The following is an 11,063-nucleotide window of genomic DNA, read 5'->3' as shown; positions in this document are numbered from 1 at the left end:
ACTGTAGAGGGCAGCCACTGACTATCTTTAAAGTGGAGGTTGATAAGTTCTTGATTATTAAGTGTTAATGCGGAGATGGCAAGAGAATGGGGTTGAGAGAAATAATAAATCAGCAATGATGTAATGGCAGAGCAGACTCGATGGGCTGAATGGCCTAATTATGTTCTGGTGTCTTATAGTCTTAAAAAGATTGGCACAACATTGTGGACTGAAGGGCCAGCACTGTGCTTAATATTCTATTAGCGTCCAGCCAGCTAGGATGCTGATGGTGGCTTAATTCTTGCAATGATTAAGAATACAACAAAAAAGCACACAGACCCCAAATGTTTTTTTTAAGATTTCTTTTTTATTGAAAGCTTCTTCAAAGAAAACAGAATTTTAAACCTAACATCCACTGATCTACATAAATTTCCAGGAGCAAACAGATAATGAAAGAACTGCTAGACAAAGTGATGCCCAGCACGTCTGTGGCACAAATGAAACACAAGTTTAAAAAAATTAACTTTCTTGATCTTATAGACATCTCTATGAGTTTCTTTTAAAATGAAAAAAAATCTGTACAAAAAAAGGTCTTCATAAATTAAAAGAAAAGTTTCATAATTTAATGCCTGGTGAAATAAACCTGGTTTTTGGACCAGGTTACAGAGTTTTCCCTGTGCAGGTTTGAAAGAAATTAAAATAAAAATTAATATCAGACAGAAGGGAATGGCATTTAACCCTCCAAGTTCTGTAGTTCTTCCTGCATGATAATGAACAACATTAAAACACACTATTTGGATGTGAGGAGCTTTATTACCAGCAGGTTTTGTTTTCTTGACTAAATGTCCATAGATTGTGGGATCATCACAAAATGAGTTGGTGCCTTCAAAATGAACATTACCACAGCTTTCTTCCAAAGGAAGTGCATTTTCACTTTGATTTATCGATTGTCCTGGCAGAGACTTTATTTACCTAGCAAACTATTCTCGATTAGTTCCTAATTCAATTTAGGACAATAAACTTAGCTTCATCTCTGCTAAGTTTTTTTTCAAAGAATTGATGTTGCATTTTTGCTGTTGAGTCAATTATTTATCATCCAAATATCAAACTTTTTGTAGCAAGAACAAGCAAAAACCAACGTGGAAAAGTAATCTCTTTTCCAAAAAAAATCAAAGAACTTAGAAGGTTAAATATGTATTTTGATCTGACCTCTGCCTGCCAGAATTTGAAAAGATAGAAGACATTTTTTTCCCTGTGAGGTTATAAATGATGAAAACATTTATGTCTGAATGAAGCAGCATAGATCTGAATTGATACACAGAGCAGTCTCATTATCTGCATGTACTAATTTGACAAGGTTATCAACTGGGATGTCAATGTACCTTCCTGATGGATCTCAGACAAGGACCTTCTCCACTCAGCATGCCACAGCTTAACAGTCAGTGTTGATATTACACCCACAATAGGAACTGAAATTTTCACATTCCAGTTATTTAATACATCCTTTGTTAAAGAAGTGTGAGTCTTCTGGTCAATCAAATATGCCAAGTCAGTATGGAAATGCTTCAAAGTTCTAAACCCTGAATCTTGGCAGAATCTCAGATGTCTGTCTTAAGGGTGTGCGAGCCAAGTATCAAGACCACCCACGCTCGTGCAATTTTTGGAATCAGTCAAACACGATTCTCGGTGGTTTGAAAACTAACCATCACTGGGCACTTCGGATATTAACAAAAAGGCAACTTGGATGGGTGTTTCCCTTCAGAAAATGCTAAAACTTTCTGTGGATGTAACATTGACACTGTGACTGGAGGATTACTAGCAGACAATGATCCAATGATATTAACACTGAATAGAAACTGCCAGAGCAAACAAAAAGATCTTAAAGCTAATTTGATGTGCATGTCTTGTGTGCAAATTGTTTGATGCAATACAATGATGGATTAGCATTCCTCTTTGTGATCTGTTTTCTCTTTACATTGATGAAAAACAAGGATACCAATAACAATACTAATATCTCTACACTAATTAGATATAAATTTTGGGATAAGTGCTTTGAGGAGCCTCAGAGGCAATCGTGTCTCTCTGTCTCTCTGTCTCTCTCTCTCTTGCTCTCTTCTCTCTCTCCCTCTCTCTCTCTCTCACTCACTCTCTCTCTCTCTCTCACATAAACGCATAAACGTACACACTTCAAAATAAAATTTGATTGGTTAGCAGCGCTGTAATTCATCAAATGTCCATATTTGGAAATTCAAACTAACGTACCTCCCTGGTCCGCCAAAGCCGATTTGTTTAGAAAAATGGAATTTCTGATACTGTATTATTATCTACAGTTTCTATAGGCTGTTCGCCAAGCAGTGACTTAGCTTCATGGGTACTATCAGTGTATTTATTTTATTTAGAGATACAGCATGAAACAGGCCCTCCCAGCCCTACGAGCTGCACCACCTGGCAACCCACCTGCTTAACCCTAGTCTAATTGAAGGACAATTTATAATGACCAATTAACCTACTAACCGGTACGTCTTTGGAATGCAGGAGGAAACCAGAGCACCTAGAGGAAACTAGTGCGCTCACGGGAAGAACGTACAAACTTCCTACAGACTGCGCTGGAATTGAACTTGCTCCGAGCTGTAACAGCATCGCGCTGATCGCTAGGCTACCATGGCGCCCAGATGAAGAAGTGATACATTAATTATGTATCTTTGACATCAAAAGGTGCAACTCCTTCACCCCAAAACATACAATTTAGACAAGTTAAATCTGAGGAGTCATATTTATTATGGACCTTCAGTTAAAACGATTGCAAGGACTGACTGTTTAACAAAGATGCATTCCAGCACATTTCATTCAGTTTACTTTAAACTCAATTTCCCAGCCGGAAAATGATACATTACTCTAGTCCTCATATCAGCTCAGTAGGGGCGAAAGAGTAAAATGATAAGTTAAATATTGCACTCAATTTGTCTCATTGGGCTACCATTATATTCGTGACTGCTTGAGTGATAACGGTCCAAGACTACCATTGCATAATCAAGAAAGAATCAATTGTCAAAAATTCATCAGCTACCCTCTCACCTGCAAAGTAACATTTGTTTAGAAACCTACAAGAACTTGAGCAGGTAGAAAACTAGACTAGATGTGTGCAGTTCTGGTAAACTTAGCCTGCCATAAAGCAACACACATGAAATGCTGGAGGAACGCAGCAGGCTGGGCAGCATGTGTGGAAATGATAGACCTACATTTTGGGCCAAGACCCTTCATCAGGTACTGGTTTGAAATGTCAACTGTTTGTTCATTTCCATAGATGCTGTCTGACCTGCTGAGTTCTTCCAACACTTTGTGGGAGCTGCTTTGGGTTTTCCGCAACTGCAGAATACCTTGTGTCTATAGCTTGTCATAAAACCTGGTAATCAAAAAATGGGAGAAGGAAGCATCATCCATTTTCCATTAGGGGAAAACATTATATGGGACTACCAGAAGAATTCAATATAATGAGTAGTTAAAGCACATTGTCTGAATGGTGGTGGAATCAGGTTGAATACAAACTATAACCAGAAGGACTGCAGGATTATGGGAAAGAAATTAGCTTTGCTACAGGGGAAGGAAGGAGTAGACTGGGATTAACTGGATAGCATAGACAAGCTGGACAAATGGCCTAACGTCTGTTTTGCTGATTTTAATAAGAACAAAATTACGGCCCCTTTCATTATCTTGTTTAAAGTAATAGATGGTGCATTAATTTCAATCTGCTTCTGGGTTTAAATGCTCACAGCAAATTTAACTCAGGCAGCCCAGTGATATACTGTGGATTAATCGGAGCCAGTAGTGGCTCTTGGGAGGGGAGTGGTTACACCGAACAGAAATGCACGAGAACACATATGCCAGCTACTCTGCCCACGTGCCTTGAAGCCAGTACGATAAATTCTGCCTCCACCCACAGACCCCCGCCACCCCAATTCTATTTCACAGAATCATAGAGCACTACAGCACAGAAGCAGCTCCCTCAGCCCATCTAGTTATTCTGCCAAGTCCCATCGACCCACATCTGGACCATAGCTCTCTATACCCCTCCCATCCACGTACAGTATTGTGCAGGAGTGTTAGGCACATATAAAATAGCTAGGGTGCCCAGACTTCTGCACAATGCTGTATATTATATCTTTCCAGTTACCAAATAACACTAAATACTACTGAGCTAATACAAAGCTGAGTACTCTTATTTCCATTTCCCAACCACCTACCTATTTTAACCAATATACAGTACTGTGCAAAAGTCTTGGGAACCCTAGCTACATATATGTCTAAGACTTCTGCACAGTACTGTACCTATCCAAACTTCTCCTGAATGTTGAAAGTTCTTCCCACATACCAACCACTCATGAGTCTATAGGTAAGTGGTCACTGCAAATTGTCTCTGGCGTGTATGTGAATGGAGTGGCAATGTTAGAAACAGAGGGAAGGGATTGGGAAATGATGAATATCCCGTTAATTCAGAAAGAAAACAACTTATCTTTCCACTGATGAACTCCATTGAACTCACTTAAGGAAAGATTAAGATGATTTTAGCTAATTTATACTTTGTTAATTTTCTAATCAACATTGGAGGGGCATCTTTAAAGATAATTTGGGGAGTGAATTTGCCCAAATTATGTTTGAATCAGTCAAACATGATTGTTCACTAACCATCACTGGGCACTTCTGTTCTTAATGAAAAGACAACTTGGATGGGAGCTTTGAATATTGAAATGTCTAGATAGAATGGACGTGGAGAGGATGCTTCCTAAAGTGGGGCAGTCTAGGACCAGAGGGCACAGCCTCAGAGTACAAGGATGTCCCTTTAGTATAGAGATGAGGAGGAATTTCTTTAGCCAGATGGTGGTGAATCTGTGGAATTTATTGCCACAGATGCTTGTGGAGGCCAAGTCACTGGGTATATTTAAAGCAGAGGTTGATCGGTTCTTGAATAATAACGTTGTCAAAGGTTATGAGGAGAAGCCAGGTGAATGGGGGTTGAGAGGGAATAATAAACCAGCCATGATGGATTGTTGGAGAAGACTCGATGACCGAAGGGCATAATTCTGTTCCTATGTCTTATGGCCTCTAAATACTGGCTTTGTAATGGATGCTGACATCTGATAAATGAATGGGGAAAATCTAGGGAATAGATGAAAAGCCAGAGCTTGTTCCATTTAGATGCATTGAGAATCATTGAAGAGAATGCGGTTTAGAGGGGCAATAAATCAGCCATGATTGAATAGTGGAGCAGTTTCAATGGGCTGATTAGCCAGATTTTGCTCTTATGTCTTATGTTCTAAGATTATATCAGCTGTAATTAACAATAATGATCAAATAGTTACCTTAAAATTATTCACACCAAACTGGTGTCAGAAAATCATTAAAACAAAGTCCAATTACACTCATTTATGTTGGAAAATATTTTAGATTATTCGAGCAGATACACTCTTTTGCTCTCCATGCATTTCATTTGTCCTGCAGGAAGTATGTAAATTATATTGGTATATTGAAAGCAGAGGTTGATAGGTTCTTGTTAAGTAAGGGGTGAAGGCAGGAGAATGAGGTTGAGAGGGATAAAATATTGGCCATGATGGACTCAAAGGGCTGAACTGCCTAATTCTGCCCCTATATCATATGGTCTAAGATATTAATTTAGTTAGGTTTTAATGATGAAGACTCAAATTGTGCAAAGAAGATTAATTTGGACACTATAAACAAGCTACAAAAATCTTGAGAAATCACATTCTGAAAGGACTGAATTAAGGTTTAGAATGTAATATTATATGATTTACATCCCATCCATTTGATATCATTTGAGACAGGCACAGATTTTGTTTCTTCAGAGAGAGGCGAATTACTTGTTGGTCACTACAGCAACACTTCTTTCTTTGGTTCTGTTTATTGACAAAATCTGTCCTGAAGCCTGTTTCCTGCACATTAATCATATTGCCCAAGCCCATCAGTCCTTTTCCTCCTGATTTTTCTTCTTCACTTCAAAAACCTGATTGTCAGCAATTTCTTCCTCAAAATCAGGAGGGAAAGAGCAGTTATCTTAATTAATTACCACATCCAGAATGTTAATAATCAGAACCACTCTTAATCCCAAAATGTCCGCTCTCTTTATCATAAAATTCTGCAGGGGATGCTTCTATGAATAAATGAAGTTTCTATCGAACTGCTTAACAACAGCAGTAGCATACTGCCACAGTGATATTTACCTTTATGGAATGGGAAGAATCATAATCTGCACATCATATTTCCATTTGGTACCATGTGATACCATATAAATATCAAAGATAGTGATATTTTTCCACCATTAAAATTACAATAATTTCTTATTAAGATCCAAAAAAATGGAATCTATTATCTGCTGTGATTTGACGGTAAACGTACCATCAATACCATAAAGTCATACCTTTAACTTACAAAAAACATATTGAGCAACACATGCGAAATGCCGGAGGAACTTAGCAGGTCAGGCAGCATCTATGGAGAGGAACAACCTCATCAGGTCCTAATGAAGAGTCTTGGTTTATCTATTCCCGTAGATGCTGCCTGATCTGCTGAGTTCCTCCAGCATTTTGCATATGTTGGTCTGGATTTCCAGCATTTGTCAGAATCTCTTGTGTTTAAAAAAGGTATTGAACTTTTTAATATCAGGTTTTGTTAAGTATAAAATTGACAAGCCACCGGGGCAGTGACTGTTCTGTCTGCTACAGTTGCCTGCATGGTTAAGTAACCCAAGCCCGAGTATACAGAGGCTTTTGTTTTTAAGAGGCTGCTAAAGACCTGATGTGCACCTTCATCACCGCCCCGTCGAGGCAATCTGCACACAAGAAACACTGGGCACGTTAAAAAGGTTGGCAGGTAGCATGGGGGAAACTGAAGCTTTGCAAAATGGCTGGATAACAGCTGCTCAGCACAATCGGAGATGGCATAGACTGAGGTAGATCAATGGGCTATCCAGATGCATAAAGTATGAAGGAAGACCGAAAAAAGTAATGGAACTTTGCAAAAGTAACACATAATATGCACATTTACAAACAGGTGTTAAGGCCAAAGTTAGGACAGAAAAAATTGGTTATTTTACAGAATTAATCCTTCTTTAGATGTACATGAATACCCCCACCTCCCCAACCCCACAATACTAGTGCACCACCAATATTTTTAGATAAACATTCTTTCTGTGTGTGTGTGTGCATGTGTATGTGTGTGTGTGTTTGTGTGTGTGTATGTATGCGTGTGTGTGAGTGTTATAGAGAATAACCAGTGGAAGAAAAGTTTAAAGAAAATAAAGTAAGAACTGGTCCGGCCATGTAGGTCAAATAAAGATTTAAAAAAACAACAGAAAAAATCTCTAGCTTCTTGACTGCTTTAGGGTGTCACTTCATCTTTGGTATAAAATAGGCCATACTTAGGCTGCATTTGATCCACAACTATGAAAATTAAAGACTACAGAAATTGTCCACAATTTCTTCAATCTATTGCTTTTGCTTTGATTTCTTTTTAACCATAAGCTCCCATTTATTTAGTTCTCACCTTTCACTCTTTAGCTTGCATCTGCAAGGTGACAAGCAAAGCAGACTAAAAAAAAATAAAGCTAATAAAAAAGATTGCAAATATAAAGCACTAATTCTGTTGCTAGCAATTACGCTTCGTAAATAAAACAATCTGCTTTAAGCGAAAAACTGTACTTTGCATAATACAGTTTTTTTTTACAAATCACAAAACGCTTTCTGCCTTCTGCAAATTGTCAGTTTCCACTGCTCTAAGACAAAATTCATTAAAAGTCTCAGCAATTTTTTTTAGATTTTGTCAGTCGCCCTTGTTCTTTATCCATAAAACTGTGTTCTTCTGCAAAAGAATTCAAGCAACAAATTTTTTTGTTTTTTTTTGTTTTAACCTGTACAGCTTATTAGCATTTACCTCCCTATAAAGTTAAGCTTTTATCAAATTCTTGCACCAACCACTTGGTCCAAGCACATAATTTCAATCTAGAATTCCTAACGCAACGTTGACAGCTGGCTTTGAGAGCCTGACGTCTTCAAAATTAAGGCAATTAAGAGTCAAGATAAATCTTAGCTAAACATTTCTGAAAAACCTACAAATTAATAAAAGACATGAAAAAAAGAGTAGCTTAATATCAGAGGAAGACTATTAAACTTTCCTAAAACACTGCATCTTCCTTCCTCTTCCGAACTTGTCAGTCTTACAGTTCCTAAGTCTATCTGAACATACAAATCATTTATATTTTAACCTGTTCATCTGAATGAAAAGTCAGAACAATTCCCCTTATGGGATTTTCTTTCTCTTTTAAAAATAAGATTTTATAGCAAAATTAAACTGTCAGACTACATCACTGAACCATTTGCACAGCACATAAAAACACTTTTTTTTGTCAGGTAAGGTAGGAAATAAAAAGCATTCATTTGACGCCTGTGCAAACTGGAAGCCACCTTCATTTTCACTGAAGTTTCCTGGTTCAAGGCAATTTTCAGCTCATGATTCCTGTTTTCAGTCCCGTTTACTGTCTGTGGAGGGAGAAGATGAGAGAGTACACCGTGGAAAAGTTAATAAGATATGCACAATGTACAAGTCCTCCTCATAGATTTGAGGAGTCATAGAACACCACATCTCGTCCATATTGAACTAGTATTCTGCCTAGTCCCATCCACCTACACCCGGACCACAGCCTTCCATACCCCTCCCATCCATGTACCTATCCAAATTTCTTTTAAAGTATTGAAATTGAACCTACATGCACCACTTATGTTGGCTACTCATTCCACACTCTCACCACTCTCTGAGAGAAAGAAGTTCCCCCTCATGTTCCCCTTAAACATTTCACCTTTCTCACTTACCCCACGACTTCTAGTTCTAGTCTCACCCAACCTCAGTGGGGAAAGCCTGTTTGCATTAAAGTCCTAATCTATTCAACCTTTCCCTATAACTCAGGTCCTCAAATCCCAGCAACATCTTTGTAAATATTCTCTGTAATCTTTCAGGCTTATTGATGTCTTTCCCGTAGGTAGGTGACCACAACTGGACATAATACTCAAAAATTAGACCTCACTAACATCTTATACAACTTCAACATAACTTCCCAACGCCTGTAATCAGTGCTTTCATTTATGAAGATCCATGTGCCAAAATCTCTCTTTATGACCCTATCTACGTGTGATGCCTAGACTGAGGCTAGATGGGTAGAATTGAAGAACAAGAAAGGGATAACCACATCAGTGGGATGAATTTATAGACCACCCAATAGTCAGCGGGATTAAGAGGAGCAACCATGTAGAGAGATACAAAAACATTAGGTTATGATAGTAGGTGATTTTAATTTTACATGTGCTTAACTTATATACAGCCTTACATACGAACATGTGGAAGACCGGTGGGACAGAGATTTGCCCACTGCTGTGGGGCTGCAGGCATCTTTTGCGTGTCTGAACCCAGTTCACGGCCACATTTCTGACTTGCAAACTGCACAGATTACATACAGTTTGCAGGAACAGAACCCTGGGGAGGACATGTGTGAAAATAATCCTGAACTGTCTTTCTGAAAATTTCCCCCTACCTAACTCATAGGAGTATTGAATTTGATAAGCCAACAAATAGAACTATATCTTCTGTGCCTTCTTGGTTAAAAATACTATGCCCAACAACTCGGCTTAAAGAAATAATTGCTCACTGAAGAAATATAACTGCACTCAAGAAAGTTAAATTCAAAATCAGCTCCTTTCTGCCTATTTGTACTTCCAGCTTGCAAGGCAGACAACAGACTCTGAGGAATACAGATCAAAACTAAAATTAATTCTTCATAGGAGATGTGAAGGCCAGCAACAATTGTCCATTTCTAACTATGTATCAGGATACTCAGTTTGCCACAGGAGCAGAATTAGGCCACGTGGTCAATTGCATCTGCCTGACTATTTGATTGTGGCTGATTTATTTTCCCTCTCGACTTCATGCTCCTTCCTTTTTCCTGTAACCTTTGATGCCCTTACTAATCAAAATCCTATCAACCTCTCCTTAATATATACCCAATGACTTAGCTGACTGTTGTAATGAATCCCACAGATTCACCAGTCTCTAACTAAAGCAATTCCTCCTCCTATCTGTTCTATAGGGATGTACTTGCATTCTGAGACTTGCCCTCTAGTCCTAGACTCTCCCACTACAAGAAACATCCTCTCCACATCCACTCCATCTTCAATAATCAATAGGTCTCAATGAGACCATCCTTTATTCTTCTAAGTTCCATTCCTCATGCACTAACTCTTTCATTCCTGGAATCATTCTCATGAACATCCTCTGGATCCTCTCCAATGCCCGCAGAGCCTTTCTTAGATATGGGGCCCAAAACATGACCTATATCGTATGATAACTTGAAGAAAAACACAGGAAGCAGCACTAATCAGTACAGTTGACCTTTTCTTGCCGGACTAGATCCTCTGACTCTGTTAGTCACAAAGCACTGTGGAATACCCTCGATGCTGCACAGCCCTTTGTGGAACTGAAAATCACATCTTACATTTCCATTATGATGGCATGCATCTTACTACACCATGCCAAACAAATTGGCAGGATTTTTTTCCCAAGGATTTCACTGAAAGAAGCATTGGGCAAAGTACTGATGACCGTTTAGGTAGACTACTAGAGTGGCCTTGCAGTTAGACGCCTGAACCATTGATCCGGAGCCATGAGTATGTCTGCCAACACCAAAGCAACCAGATGTACAAACTGATAAACATTCTGTTTGTTTTGACAACTGTAGATTGAATATAGAACATAGATTAGTATTGTGGGTCCTTCAGCTCACAATGTTGTGAGAACCCTAGAAGAATGGTCTCGACCCAAAACATCAACTATCTATTCTCACGACACGCTGGAGGAACTCAGCAGGTTGGGCAGCATCCGTGGAAAAGATCGGTCGATGTTTCGGGCCGGAACCCTTTGTCAGGACTGGAGGGGGAAGGGGCAGAGGCCCTATAAAGAAGGTCGGGGGAGTGGGAAGGAGAAGGCTGGTAGGTTCCAGGTGAAAAACCGGTAAGGGGAAAGATAAAGGG

At 38.9% G+C, this 11,063-nt stretch overlaps 1 protein-coding gene across 10 annotated transcripts in view; it reads right to left on the bottom strand.

Moving 5' to 3' along the window:
• Window positions 1–347: 347 nt before the first annotated feature.
• LOC134357816 (RNA-binding motif, single-stranded-interacting protein 3) overlaps window positions 348–11,063 on the bottom strand; it is a 1,318,209-nt gene continuing 1,307,493 nt past the window's right edge. For all 10 annotated transcript variants that reach the window (XM_063069497.1, XM_063069500.1, XM_063069498.1 and 7 more), the window contains one exon: window positions 348–8,525. In XM_063069497.1, the coding sequence (XP_062925567.1) occupies window positions 8,519–8,525 (7 nt within the window). In that variant the 3' untranslated portion in view covers window positions 348–8,518. The remainder of the gene's footprint in view (window positions 8,526–11,063) is intronic.

Source organism: Mobula hypostoma, chromosome 17, assembly GCF_963921235.1.
Source record: "Mobula hypostoma chromosome 17, sMobHyp1.1, whole genome shotgun sequence".
Lineage (NCBI taxonomy): Eukaryota > Metazoa > Chordata > Chondrichthyes > Myliobatiformes > Myliobatidae > Mobula > Mobula hypostoma.
Note: the sequence above shows the minus strand (reverse complement) of the source record. Positions and strands in the feature narration are given on the sequence as shown.